General features: G+C 51.0%; 1 protein-coding gene across 1 annotated transcript in view; it reads left to right on the forward strand.

The window, feature by feature from the left end:
* Positions 1 to 15,285, forward strand: part of LOC111860656 (uncharacterized) — a 62,451-nt gene that overhangs the window by 37,250 nt on the left and 9,916 nt on the right. Inside the window, exons 9-10 of the mRNA XM_023844547.2 lie at positions 2,643 to 2,696; positions 8,661 to 8,765. Coding sequence (XP_023700315.2) covers positions 2,643 to 2,696; positions 8,661 to 8,765 — 159 coding nt within the window. The remainder of the gene's footprint in view (positions 1 to 2,642; positions 2,697 to 8,660; positions 8,766 to 15,285) is intronic.

The following is a 15,285-nucleotide window of genomic DNA, read 5'->3' on the forward strand; positions in this document are numbered from 1 at the left end:
GTCATATGGAGTCTTGAGAAATGGGCTCCCTACATGAGTAAAAGAAAAAATGGCAGGACGGCAGGGTTGCGGGCAGGGCGGCGGGCGGGGGCCAACGGGGCAGGGCGGCGGGCGGGGGTCGACAGGGCAGGGCGGCGGGCAGGCTGGCGGGCAGGGCAGCGGGCGGGGGCCGACGGGGCTGGGCGACGGGCAGGGCAGCGGGCAGGGCAGTGGGCGGGGGTCGACGGGGCAGGGCGGTGGGCAGGGCAGCGGGCGGGGGCCGACGGGGCAGGGCGGCGGGCAGGGCAGCGGGCGGGGGCCGTCGGGGCTGGGCGGCGGCGGGCAGGGCGGCGGCGGGCAGGGCGGCGGCGGGCAGGGCGGCGGCGGGCAGGGCGGCGGCGGGCAGGGCGGCGGCGGGCAGGGCGGCGGCGGGCAGATCAGCTTTTAAGAAGGTGATTGAGAGTATTAGTCTTTAATTATCTGCGTTCTACTGGATTACAAAATGGTAAATTTAAGTGGAGCTTTAAGCTCAGATAAGCGGCATGTTAAGTCTGATAAATGGCGGTACTGTAAAATGAAAGCTGTCATGTGCCCCCCCTGGGAGTGCCCCCCCCCCCCCCCCAGGAGTACAGGGCCACTGTGGTAACTGTAGATTGGAGTTGTCAAGAGAGTCGCATTAAATGTTCCGTTATTAAGTCTGGTCTGAATTTAATGGCTGCCGTACTCATAAATCGGCCAGTCAGGCCCTTAAATTACTGAGCGACGGCATGTCTGCCTGTCCCCCCGTCCCCCCGTCCCCCCATCGCCTCCCTGGACCCTGGAACAATTTGTAATGGTTTGGGCCCAGAGAAAGATAGGGTGGTACGTTATTGATGGCCAGCTTAGGAGGACGCTGCCTGCCCACGTGGCGCTCCCCCAGTGGCACTCCCCCAGTGGCACCCCCCCCAGTTTCCACGGTGAGGCCTCCGTGTAGGACACCCTGTAGGACACCCTGCAGGACACTTCGCACAGCTTATAGCGGCAGTCAGGCCCAGTGAAGGGTTTACAGATGCCTCATGGGATGATGAAGCTGGTTACCCTGGCAACCCGAGAGTCACCAGAGGTCCTCAGTCACGGGTGGCGGGTGACCCTGTTTAGACTGGACTGGTGACCCCTGCAGTAGGCGGGAACAGGACCAAGCTGCTCGATATGGATAATGAAGCAAGTCGTGTGAGTGGTGATGATGTCGAATTTTTATAATCGAGAGTGTGTGAAAAGGTTCATGGCTGTAACCTGTGTTACCGTAGCGGCTGGCGGCTTAAGAGTATGGACATCTGCTTATGATTCCAGATAACAAAGCCACACAAAACAGGGAAACCTGGGATTTAAAGGGCAGCTGGGCTCCGTCGGCGACGTTTGGAAGTTATTGCTTTAGAAGCTTTAATGGAGTCTCCACCACATAGGGAGAAACTTGTGTTTTTCTGAGTGAAAACAGGCGTCTGGTTATGGGCTCCGGCTTTTTCACACTGTAACAGCCAGCATGGAAATAGGGGAGCGGTTGAAACTTTGTAAACTTCCGTGAGATGATGAGTGGTGCGGCGAAGCATATTGACGTTCTCGCTGGTGGAACACTCGACTCGCCAGGAAGACACCAATCTATCCCATCGATCAAACCTCAGGATGGAAAACCAGCTGATGCCTTTTCAGACACGTCGCCACAGAACTGGTCTGGTATTCTTTCTCTGAGATCAGAGCGGATATCTCCTGTGTTCTTCTGTCGATGGTGTCGAGGTTCTTAGACGATCACCTTGCCAATAAGCACAGACTCTAATATCAGTCAGATATTAGATGAAGTCAGTCCCTCATGAATTCAGCATGTCAGTCGTCCCCTAGTGCCACACACGCATTCACAGATTTTTATAAATTTGAGCTTGTGGGGATCGAAAGAATGTCCTCATAAGATTTGTTCTTATTTGGTCCCTACAATGTAGTGTATGAATGACTACACACACACACACACACACATATATATATATATATATATATTCACACACACACAGACCGGTCAAAGGGGAAATCTCAGCGACCAGAAACCTCGCACTCATCAAATAGCCTAAAAGACTGCTTTCTCCAAACTGCCCTTTCAAAAGATGTATTTAATGTTGTATATTAGTATGTTATTTTAGAGAACATTAGTAAGTGCCGGTGTTGCTTACAGGCTACTCCTGTTCCTACTCCTACTCCTGCTCCGGCTCCTGCTTACTCACTGCTTACTCTGCTCCGGCGCACTGTGCAGATGAGGAGCATCCGGCAGTTCCGTGCTATTTAAGCAGATTAGCAGTACAGCTGTGCAGATACCCCGTCAGACCTGTGAAGATGCAGTGGGATTTGTTTGCTCTGTGAGCAATCAGAAGGGCATCTATATAGTGCCACCCTACATCACTACCAAGTGACGATGACATGCAGAAAAAACTCTTCCATTATCCGCCGTCTTCACAAATAGCTTGGTTGTTAACAGCGGATCTGGTTTTAAATCCGTCACCCCGTGTCTCGGGTACATACTCCTCAGGTCCTGCCTGCTACCTCCTGAGTTCTGTACATGCTGTGACAGTCTCTGTCCTCCTGGGGCACCATTAACCGCGGCGGCCGCGCTCTCTCTCTCTCTCTCTCTCTCCCTCCCACAGACGGCCATTGAGGTGCTGGAGGGGCTCCTGGAAGAGGACGACGAGGTGGTGCAGGTGAGCGGGTGCCCATGGTCAGAGAGCGCTGAAATATCAGCCTCTGGCACACGAGCTGTCATGTCTGGACGCCCCGCCGCTGGTGTGTGTGTACGTGTGCGTCCACTCCGATAAACGCCAGCGTGCTCCTCAGTCCCGAGCCGACAGGATAACTAATGTGTCTCTGCACCTCTTCTCCCCGCACCCTCTATTTCTGCCTCTGCCTCTCTTCTCCCCGCACCCTCTATTTCTGCCTCTGCCTCTCTTCTCCCCGCACCCTCTATTTCTGCCTCTGCCTCTCTTCTCCCCGCACCCTCTATTTCTGCCTCTGCCTCTCTTCTCCCCGCACCCTCTATTTCTGCCTCTCTTCTCCCCGCACCCTCTATTTCTGCCTCTGCCTCTCTTCTCCCCGCACCCTCTATTTCTGCTTCTCTTCTCCCCGCACCCTCTATTTCTGTCTCTCTTCTCCCCGCACCCTCTATTTCTGCCTCTGCTTCTCTTCTCCCCGCACCCTCTATTTCTTCCTCTTCTCCCCGCACCCTCTATTTCTGCCTCTCTTCTCCCCGCACCCTCTATTTCTGCCTCTCTTCTCCCCGCACCCTCTATTTCTGTCTCTGTTCTCCCCGCACCCTCTATTTCTGTCTCTCTTCTCCCCGCACCCTCTATTTCTGCCTCTCTTCTCCCCGCACCCTCTATTTCTGTCTCTCTTCTCCCCGCACCCTCTATTTCTGTCTCTCTTCTCCCCGCACCCTCTATTTCTGCCTCTGCCTCTCTTCTCCCCGCACCCTCTATTTCTGCATCTGCCTCTCTTCTCCCCACACCCTCTATCAGCCAGGGACTGAATCCCCGCCTGGGCCGTTGTGTTTGTCGGCTCCTTCTGATCTTCACCCCATTTGACTCCAAAGCGAGTCCCAGTCAGGCTTCCCTGTCTGCAGCCTTAGTTCCTCAGTGCCTATACAGGAAGCCGTCGATTACCTTCCACTGCGAAGCTGGTCACGCCTATATGCCAGTTGTCAGTCAGCCGGCATTTGTCTCTTTTCCATGGCGAGGCTGGTTAATGTGAATTCTTGGCTGTTCATTTATTTTGTCATTTTGCCATTGAAACGGGAGGTACTATGTGTACTGACGAATAGCTGGCAGAACTGGTGACCCAGTCTGTGTGGCTGCATGATGCTATGCAGAGGGAGCTTTTCTGTGAGGCTGCATGACGCCGTGCAGAGGGAGCTTTTCTGTGAGGCTGCATGACGTCGTGCAGAGGGAGCTTTTCTGTGAGGCTGCATGACGGCGTGCAGAGGGAGCTTTTCTGTGAGGCTGCATGACGTCGTGCAGAGGGAGCTTTTCTGTGAGGCTGCATGACGTCGTGCAGAGGGAGCTTTTCTGTGAGGCTGCATGACGCCGTGCATAGGGAGCTTTTCTGTGAGGCTGCATGACGCCGTGCAGAGGGAGCTTTTCTGTGAGGCTGCATGACGCCGTGCAGAGGGAGCTTTTCTGTGAGGCTGCATGACGCCGTGCAGAGGGAGCTTTTCTGTGAGACTGCATGACGCCGTGCATAGGGAGCTTTTCTGTGAGGCTGCATGACGCCGTGCAGAGGGAGCTTTTCTGTGAGGCTGCATGACGCCGTGCAGAGGGAGCTTTTCTGTGAGGCTGCATGACGCCGTGCAGAGGGAGCTTTTCTGTGAGGCTGCATGACGCCGTGCAAAGGGAGCTTTTCTGTGAGGCTGCATGACGCCGTGCATAGGGAGCTTTTCTGTGAGACTGCATGACGCCGTGCAGAGGGAGCTTTTCTGTGAGGCTGCATGACGCCGTGCAGAGGGAGCTTTTCTGTGAGGCTGCATGACGCCGTGCAGAGGGAGCTTTTCTGTGAGGCTGCATGACGCCGTGCAGAGGGAGCTTTTCTGTGAGGCTGCATGACGCCGTGCAGAGGGAGCTTTTCTGTGAGGCTGCATGACGCCGTGCATAGGGAGCTTTTCTGTGAGGTTGGATGACGCCGTGCAGAGGGAGCTTTTCTGTGAGGCTGCATGACGCCGTGCAGAGGGAGCTTTTCTGTGAGGCTGCATGACGCCGTGCAGAGGGAGCTTTTCTGTGAGGCTGCATGACGCCGTGCAGAGGGAGCTTTTCTGTGAGGCTGCATGACGCTGTGCAGATGAAGCTTTTCTGTGAACTGCTGTGCGACTGATCAGTTTGGGTAGATGTAAACGTTTGATGAAAACGTACAAACTGAGATGTGGAGAGACCCCCCTCCCCCCATCTCCCAGGTGATGTTGGCTTGCACATCCATCAGAGCTTCTCCTCAGTTTCCCTGAGTAACTCCAACTCAGTAATTATGGAGAATGTAGGTGTAACTGCGCTTTTTCCAGTGGCGGTGTCTGCAGTCACAAATGTTTTGGTCTAACACACTTTAAAATATCACTCCTGCTGACATTAAAAACCCTTTAAAGTGAATATGGCGTGGAGAGGACTGGGGGCCTTTTGTGTCCGATTGACAGTTAATTGATGGGTAATTGCTGACTGGAGGCTGGGCTGTCAGTGCTTCATGAAGAAGCTGTTTTCTGGTGTTCTGTCCCTGCACCAAGGCGAACGTGACTGACTGCGCCTCATTCAGGCTGTCGTGGTGACAGCCTGCGCTCTGCTTTCACTTACTACCTTGACATTGTGATGTATGATAATGTTGATCCTAACCACATTAACTCAGCTAATGGCTGTTTCCCAGTTTGAGTTTTGATGCTCTTAACCCACCTGCTGAGTTTCACTCCGCACTGCGCTCACAGGAGCACCTACATTTGCTTTGTTATTTCTGCATTCAGTTGCATTCATTCTGTACAACTGTGCAAGTTAGATTTTCAACTTTTTGTAATGTTTGTTCCGGGTCTTTTCTGCAAGACAAGATTAGTGTCAGTGACATTTTTAACTAGATGTTAAGGATCATTAAAACTTCGTTTATGTGCCGCACTTTCTCTTCGTGGGAGCTGCTCTGGAGAAGTGAGTGTTTATTGGCTGTGAAGTGCAGTTATTAATGATTACATCATCTTGTTAAACCTTTCCGTTAAAGAATGCTTGTGCTCTCTGTTCTGCCGGAATGAGCTCTTTGCAGTTTAATCGGCCACAAATTTGTAATTATTTTTTAATTTAACAATTACATTTGTGGCAAAACTGCGAAATGCAGTCTTCTGAGGAGAAAGAGTCATATTTCGCCTGTTCCAGAATGCAGACCTTTTCCACTTTGAAGCCTGAAGAGTGACTCTAAATGCGTGCCTCTAAATGCCTGCCTCTAAATGCCTGCAATGAATTCCCCAAACCTGGCTGAAAGGCTAATGCAGATTTACATACAGCACCCCACTGGAAAGGGCCTGCAAACATGTACTTTACTGCTCTGCAAATTTACAAAACATATACAGAAATAAAGGAGGTCTCAATTTCATATTATATTGAAAAAAACTTTTAAGTTAAATTTCACAAGCTGATTCTTAAGAGACCACCTTAGTGACTACTGTGTGTGCACCAACAGGGGGAGGCCACACAAGGACCCATGGGGGTGGGGGGAGGGTTCATGGGAGAGTTTGGTGGGATTATTGAGCTTCACATCATTTCAGTTCTGGCTATGGGTCTTTCAATCTTGGGTCCCTAGTGGTCAGGTTGTGAAGTACACTTCTACCTGGGTCCACTAAATGTGTCCTGTAATAATGTATAATAATTGAGCTTTTTTTATTGAAATGGCCTTTCTGGAAAAAGAGTTTTATTCCTGTTGACCCATCCTTCTAGCCGCTGCATTTCCTAATCGACCGGCGGGCCCCAAAACATGAGCCATTAACATGACTAAATAAACGGAGACCGACGTTGTTCGAGAGCGTAGTTCGAGTACTCGCCAGGCTGGTGCCTTTTCATTGGCACGCCAGTACCTCTGAGCACACTGGTTGTTCGAGAGCGTAGTTCGAGTACTCGCCAGGCTGGTGCCTTTTCATTGGCACGCCAGTACCTCTGAGCACACTGGTTGTTCGAGAGCGTAGTTCGAGTACTCGCCAGGCTGGTGCCTTTTCATTGGCACGCCAGTACCTCTGAGCACACTGGTTGTTCGAGAGCGTAGTTCGAGTACTCGCCAGGCTGGTGCCTTTTCATTGGCACGCCAGTACCTCTGAGCACACTGGTTGTTCGAGAGCGTAGTTCGAGTACTCGCCAGGCTGGTGCCTTTTCATTGGCACGCCAGTACCTCTGAGCACACTGGTTGTTCGAGAGCGTAGTTCGAGTACTCGCCAGGCTGGTGCCTTTTCATTGGCACGCCAGTACCTCTGAGCACACTGGTTGTTCGAGAGTGTAGTTCGAGTACTTGCCAGGCTGGTGCCTTTTCATTGGCACGCCAGTACCTCTGAGCACACTGCCTGTGGGGGTAATGTACTCACCCAGAGTATTTTGAAAAGGCCACATTTATAGAAATGCTGTCTTTTACTGGCAGCGCTATGGATTAATCACCATATTTTCTATTGTTTAGAAAAATATCGATTGATACTTTCTAGTAAAAGCATGTTTAAAAAAATTGCTTCACTAATATTTGGCTGTACCACAGATAATTGCTTGTTTCTGTAAGTGATGTTTTGCTCATTTGTTCGCTTTTTTCAGATAAACACTATATATATTTTAATGTTATATGTTTCATAGAAGCTTGTTTCACTCAGGCACGCCCTCTACTGGTCATGTGGCAGCACCGCCTGTAACCCACATGGTTGGTACGTGGTAATCTCCGTATGGACAGGTAGACAGTTTGGTCCTCATTACCAGAGCCAATCAGCTGTTCAGAACAACAAAACGTAAACCTCAGCTGAACAACATGAAATGGAGATTGTGGATGAAGAAGAGAGGGCTGCGTAAATGCCCAGTAATTAGGATCAAGGACGATGTTAATAAACCACAAAGCATTGTGGGTACGTTTGCATGCTGCTCTGCAGCGTACACTCTGAGTCCTTCCCCCCCAATGCAAAATGACACCTTTAACTGTGACTGTGTTTGGGTTGCAATAAGGTGGGTGGGTGTGGGGGTGGGGGTACAAGTTTCCTTTCAAAGTAGAGCTTCAAGGTTGAGATTGATCTTCTTCTTTGTGTTGTCAGGCCCTGTTTGCCTTTGATCAGGAACATCCTATCAGGCGTTAATTTGGTGTTGAAAGTGGGCTGTATAGAGGCAGCACCGAGCGGCCGGACGCATGTTTAGCCTTGAGCAACATCAAAGGTGTAACATTAGCACAGCAGACAGCACTGCGGCCAATGATCAGGAATGCTAATCTACTATCAAAGTGGTTACGGGACACAAAGGCATCAGGAACCTTATAACGGACAAATTGTGTTCTTCTGATTCCCTTGGAAGATAACCGGTGACGACTTGTTTGCGAAATTTAATTAACCAGCGTGAAACAACCAGCATTTCTTTCTGCGATTAGCTGATTGAATTATGGCCCCCAGCTCCAGAGAGGTAATATATTTCTGGTCTTTGTTTTCTCAGTGAACCACTGAGTAACACTTTAACGGTTTGGTTAAAATTGAAGGGTAGCTCTTATTTGTTTTTGATAGTAGCAATATAAGAGAGAGAACTGGGCTGTTCGACGGGGCAGGGCGGCGCGGCCTCGACGGCAAGCTTGCCTGAACCCCACCATGCTTCCCCTGCCCCACGCGGTTGTGTTACTGATCGCAGCCCCTTTTCATCTGGCTTCTTTCATGATTGCCTTTAAACGTAGGAGTGCAGCACGTTCGTTGTGTTTGTTTGCGTCCCGTTTCTCTGAAGCATCAGCTGTAAGTGCACCTGCAGAGCTCCACGCCGTGTCTCTCTCTGAATGATTGATTGGTTTTTACAGCCTTTCAGTAGACTGAAGGACTTTAAAGGCTGTGGTTTAAATTTTATTCATACAGATATGGAAATTAGCAACTCATATTACATCCTATTGTCACATTTTCCTCTCTTGACAGCACACATTTAATACTGTTTGTTTATTTATTTATTCTTTAGGTTTGGTATCTGCTGGGGTGGACCTCCTATCTCCAGTCCGAAAAGCCTGAGGAAACAGAGACCTTCAAAGACTCGGCGAGAACATATTTAACCAAAGCCAGGAAGGTAAGCTGACCCTGATATGTATCTGAGTCCAGGAAGGTAAGATGACCCTGTTATGTATCTGAGTCCAGGAAGGTAAGATGACCCTGATATGTATCTGAGTCCAGGAAGGTAAGCTGACCCTGATATGTATTTGAGTCCAGGAAGGTAAGATGACCCTGATATGTATCTGAGTCCAGGAAGGTAAGATGACCCTGATATGTATCTGAGTCCAGGAAGGTAAGATGACCCTTATATGTATCTGAGTCCAGGAAGGTAAGATGACCCTGATATGTATCTGAGTCCAGGAAGGTAAGATGACCCTGATATGTATCTGAGTCCAGGAAGGTAAGATGACCCTTATATGTATCTGAGTCCAGGAAGGTAAGATGACCTTGTTATGTATCTGAGTCCAGGAAGGTAAGATGACCCTTATATGTATCTGAGTCCAGGAAGGTAAGATGACCCTGATATGTATCTGAGTCCAGGAAGGTAAGATGACCCTGATATGTATCTGAGTCCAGGAAGGTAAGATGACCCTTATATGTATCTGAGTCCAGGAAGGTAAGATGACCCTGTTATGTATCTGAGTCCAGGAAGGTAAGATGACCCTGTTATGTATCTGAGTCCAGGAAGGTAAGATGACCCTGATATGTATCTGAGTCCAGGAAGGTAAGATGACCCTGATATGTATCTGAGTCCAGGAAGGTAAGCTGACCCTGATATGTATCTGAGTCCAGGAAGGTAAGATGACCCTGATATGTATCTGAGTCCAGGAAGGTAAGATGACCCTGATATGTATCTGAGTCCAGGAAGGTAAGCTGACCCTGATATGTATCTGAGTCCAGGAAGGTAAGATGACCCTTATATGTATCTGAGTCCAGGAAGGTAAGATGACCCTTATATGTATCTGAGTCCAGGAAGGTAAGCTGACCCTGATATGTATCTGAGTCCAGGAAGGTAAGATGACCCTGATATGTATCTGAGTCCAGGAAGGTAAGCTGACCCTGATATGTATCTGAGTCCAGGAAGGTAAGATGACCCTGTTATGTATCTGAGTCCAGGAAGGTAAGATGACCCTGATATGTATCTGAGTCCAGGAAGGTAAGATGACCCTGATATGTATCTGAGTCCAGGAAGGTAAGCTGACCCTGATATGTATCTGAGTCCAGGAAGGTAAGCACACTGTGACATTTAAGTGTCCAAACCCTGGTATTTAACCAAATCTAAATAACTGCAAACTTGTATTTAAACACTACACAGTGTCTGGGGGTCATGTGTACCGTATATTAGGGCTGCACAATATCATCGCAATATGTGAGAATATCCGTGAGTAATACTGCAATATCTATAAAACAGTAAAGATGAAATTACCCAAAATAAGCTATAGCCCAATAGAACTTATCTCCCTTATAGAGTGTCAAATAAATTGGTGTAGCTGCAAACTATGTCAAGAGACATGAAATGATATATCCTGCTTCCTTATATTACATTGTGGGGACCAAACCTCCCCCCATTGTGATAAAAACCTGTTATTTTGACCCATGAGGAGATTTTTTTTGTCTCCAAAAGGGTAAATTCAATAAAAAAAACGTCTGTGAATGCTATCAAAAAATGAAAATGGCAGAAGTCTTGTATTTGGTTACTTATGGTTAAAGTTAAGGCTGGGTTAGGGTTAGGGCTGGGTAGGGATTAGGGTTAGAGTTAGGGCTGGGTAGGGGTTACGGTCATCATGTTGGGATTAGGGCTTTTCCCAGAGAGATGAATGAAGAGTCCCCACAAAGATATAGATACCTAGTCTGTCTGTGTGTGTGTTTGTGTGTGTGCGTGTGTGCGTGCACGTGCACGTGTGCCTGCTTGTGTGATAAAACAGGCCTCCCTGTGTTTTTGTGTAGGTTTATTTACACGCTCCCCCCATTTCTGTTTAATGTAACTGTGTGATGCTGTGTGCCTCACTGGAAAGACTGGCTTGACTGGCTGTGTGCCTCACTGGAAAGACTGGCTGACTGGCTGTCCGCCTCACTGGAAAGACTGGCTGACTGGCTGTGCGCCTCACTGGAAAGACTGGCTGACTGGCTGTCTGCCTCACTGGAAAGACTGGCTGACTGGCTGTGTGCCTCACTGGAAAGACTGGCTGACTGGCTGTGTGCCTCACTGGAAAGACTGGCTGACTGGCTGTGTGCCTCACTGGAAAGACTGGCTGACTGGCTGTCCACCTCACTGGAAAGACTTGCTGACTGGCTGTGTGCCTCACTGGAAAGACTGGCTGACTGGCTGTCCGCTTCACTGGAAAGACTGGCTGACTGGCTGTCCACCTCACTGGAAAGACTGGCTGACTGGCTGTGCGCCTCACTGGAAAGACTGGCTGACTCCATCCGTTCAGACGTGATGCTTTACGATTAGTCTCGCCCATGAAGCCCAGTACAGTCACCACGAGGTGTTTCCATGAAGATGGTCTAATTGCTAATTCTCTTTGGTTTGGTCGGGTCCTGGCCATTTATCTTACATATGTATGGATCTGTTTTCCCTCCCAATGCTGAGTGCTGTAGAATGAGCACTCTCCTCTGATGTTTGGGGAACGAGGCTGTCACAGGGGTTTTCCGCAGGCCGGGAGGCAGAATTTTGTTAATTTTTAATAACACTTCCATGTTAGGTAAAAAAAAAAAACATCTTTGTTAATATTTTTATGCTTAATGGGCACAAAGCAATGGAAAAAACAGAAAGAGTGTCAGGAAAACTATGCTTAAAGGTTGGCACCCCCGGCTGCTCTGGGGTCTAGATGCCGGCACCCCCGGCTGCTTTGGGGTCAAGATCAATTTGTTCCTGACCTGGTTTTTAAGTTTCTGACAGACCTCGCTTTGGAATGGGTCAGGGTCCAGTGATATTAAAGTGGTGTTAGGCAGTATTCTGTAGCTGCTTTGTGCGGGTGGGGAGGTGGGGATAGAGGGGTAGGATGAAGCCCCTTCGCCCGGCTGACAGCCTGGAGAGGGAGACTAACAGCGGCTATCGATGGCGAATATTAATAACAAGAGTGATTATGGAAGCAGCTTAATGTCAGGCGTCCTTTGAATTGTCTTCTGATCTCATGTATATGATCTTCCATCTGATGATCACATTACTGCACGGAGCTCCTGTGGATTTCCTCATTTCCCGCTCCGTGTCCCCTTTCTTCAGCTGGTAATGAGGTAGCAGGCGGCCGTGGAAGATGGCAGCATTAAGATACCTGGGGGAGGCAGACTGCTGAGAGCGCCAGTGCTGGGGGGGGCTCGTGGGCAGGACTCTCAGCCAGGGGCCCGACCTTGATCGCCTCAGTCAAGGAAGCCCGCTGTCCGGGGGGGGTGCGGCCCCCATCTACAGGCTGGAATAAACCCGGGTCCTCGGGTTTTGCCGGAATCAGCATTTTTCCGCAGCTGGCTGAGCCCTTGCCTTCCTACCCATGCTCTCTGTCAGCCAGCTGTAGGGCCCTGAGCTTCATTTTCACATCTGCTTGTCCGTCTCCTGCCAGGGGCCATGAGTAAACGGGCTGATAAATGGGGAAAATCACAGGCAGCAGCCGCTGAAAGCTGTCAGGCTCCCTGTAAACGTGCCTGGAGCTCAGTCACGCCGTGACGGTGAAGGGCGTGGAGGGGGCATGAGGGGGGGCGTGGGGGCTCTGGCGGTGAAGGGTGTGGAGGGGGGCGTGGGGGTGGTGTGGGGGGGGCGTGGAGGGTGGCGTGGGGGTGAAGGGAGTGTCATAGCAGGGAAGATGCTCATTCTGTCGGATTCTTTTGTCGTTTTGTGGCTGTGTTTCGCTCCCGCCTCCGTGCGGGTGCTGAGCAGAACCCCGCCACACCGCGCCACGCAGCGCCGCGCCCCGCCACGCCGCGCCGCCGCAGCGCCGCACCCCGCCACGCCGCGCCACGCAGCGCCGCGCCACGCAGCGCCGCACCGCGCCACGCAACGCCACACCGCGCCACGCAACGCCACGCCCCGCCACGCAGCGCCACGCAACGCCACACCGCGCCACGCAGCGCCACACCCCGCCACACCGCGCCACGCAGCGCCGCGTTAATTGCCCGCATCCTCGGGCTGATTTCTCACCCTGTGTTCCTAGATGTCTCGCTGGAAGATAACGATCTCGCCCATTTCTTCCGGTGCATTATTCATAGCTCTCATTAGGGGGGCAGTGTGGCAGATTAGTGATCCCACATTTATCCCAGATTTACAAAATGCTGTTCGCTTTTTCTTTAACAGGGGGTGTGTTAGCCCCCCCTCAGGTCCTCTGGTTCTGCTTTTCATGAAGTAAAACTGTGGAATATCTGTGCTTCATAAGTTATCAGTGATCAAAAGCAAGCAATTTGTTGGCTGTATCATATATGGGACAAAGTTTTGTACGTCACGATCGTTTTTTTAAAGTGACTCTTGTCTCCCCATTTCTTTCTGCACATTAAACTCTCCATTTGGGCTCTGTGCCATTACTTCGCGTGTTTTGCGACTGGAGAAAGAGCCGGCTGCTGTCGACATGACAGACGGTGCGGCTGAGGTCAGACGCCTTCCTGGTCACTCCGATCAGGCTAATCTGTGTGCTAATCTGTCATGCACAGCTGCTCGGAGTGTCCAAGGTTAAATTTCACTACATGTTGTATGTGCACAACTGTGTATATGACAAATAATCCTCTTGATTGATTGATTGAAGCCACATGACAGGACGTTCACATGCCTCCTCCTCGTCTCGTGACCTTTGACCCTGTGGTCTTTAAATGGTCTTTCTGGAGCGAACTTCCTCCATCTCAGGCCTCCTGCAGGCTACTCATCTGCTTCCTTAACTGCTGCGCCACCTCCTGTCAGGTGCTGGTAGGCCCAGTTCCCATCTACATCTGGACATCTTTTGAGAAGGGCCGTCTGCTCAGCAACTCTGGAGGTACGATTGGCCATAACATGGCGGCGAGGCCTTTGGGCGGCCGAGGCGGACGCTGGCCAGCGAATCCGGCCGCCTGGTTGGTCCCTTGGGAGATCAGGTGATTTTGTGGTTCTTTTTTTCCGCGGAGCGTATCAGGGCCGGTTTCAGTAACTCAGAGGACTGCTTGGCGGAATCTGTCAAGGTATTGTGGCTGCGGGGCTGCTTTCTGTGAAATAATAAGTTGTCTCTCCAACGGGGCTTGGTGCCACTTGAGGTTAAACCCGCAGAGAGCAGCTTAATGCAGAGACACGGAGATGATGCGGATAAATCAGGCCCATCTTGCCTGTTCGTGTCGTAATTAGGCCAAGAAACATGGCACAAATAAGCCCGTCTTCCTACGAGATCCACTTTTGCGCCGGCAGCTCGGTGCGCTCTGTAGTCGTGTTTATCATGTGTGTCATGCGTGTGTTTTCGCCGCCCCCGCTCCTGCTTAGGGAGGGGCCACTGCAGGGGCGCGGGCTTCAGTGCCCCCACCCCCAGCCCCTCGTTCCTCTTCCTCTGAAGACGGTGAGCGAGCAGGCCGGCCCAGGTACCCTTTCACCTTGGTGGATCGTAGGTCACGATCAATACATCCCATAATGGTAATGGCCCCGTGTGTAAGCAGCTTAGTAATGCGGTGCGGTGATTACATTGCCGGTGGGGTGACAGAGGTGAGGGAACCTGCCAGTAAACTCGCTCAGATGCATAGCGCCCCCCCCCCCCCCCGAGAATATCGTCTCGTCTCCGTTTTGAGTCACTGTCTCGCCTCCCCGCTGTTTAATATTTACACTGGACTGGCCACCGTCTTGTCATTACCTCAGCTATATATTTATTTTGGATAATTATGGGCCGTTGGCAGCTTTTAATTATTTGCGGCGGGAAGGTTAATTGACTTTATGCAAAACATTTTTTTGTTGTCTTTGTGTCTGTTCTGATGGGCGCTGCGTTTTGGGGAGGGGGGGGGGGTCGCGGCCGATCGGTTTCCGTCAGGCAGGGGGAGAGATCGTCTCAGGCCGACCCGGGAGCCCTATGCCGAGGAACGCTCGCAGAGAGAGGTCCGGAAATGATATAAAGCCAGGGGGGGTGGGGGCAGGCCGGGAGAGAGACCTCGATAACGATCTAAATTAGAAAGGCCAGAGCGGGGGAGCGAGAGGCGGGGAGAGGGGGGGCTTAATTTCCTCCTGGGCTCCAGTGTTATCTCCAGCGCTGAAGAAACAAAAGGCTGTTTGTGAAGCCAGCGAGGCGGGGGCTCGTCGCCATGGGAGACGCGTCCATCTCTTCGCCGCGACTCAAATTAGCGTTAATGGCTCATTCTGGTTCACTGTGGCCCTGCAGGACCCCGACGCCTGTGCCGAGCTGCGCGGGGCGATACTGCACCACTCCCCATCAGCTTCTTGCTAACACATTAATTAGTACGCCTGTCCTGATTGGGAAGGACCTGTCACGCTCTGATTGGTCCCCATGGCACGGGGGGGGGGGGGGGGTTTGGGTCCCGTTGCATTCTTAGGGTCCCCCCACCAAATCGTGTGGTCGTGACATGAGTTTATTTCTGATCAATATAACGAAATATCAGTAATCCAGGCTTCGCCTTCAAAATGAATTTGTGTCTCTGGTATTTAAAGATCA

Source organism: Paramormyrops kingsleyae, chromosome 9 (genome assembly GCF_048594095.1).
Source record: "Paramormyrops kingsleyae isolate MSU_618 chromosome 9, PKINGS_0.4, whole genome shotgun sequence".
Lineage (NCBI taxonomy): Eukaryota > Metazoa > Chordata > Actinopteri > Osteoglossiformes > Mormyridae > Paramormyrops > Paramormyrops kingsleyae.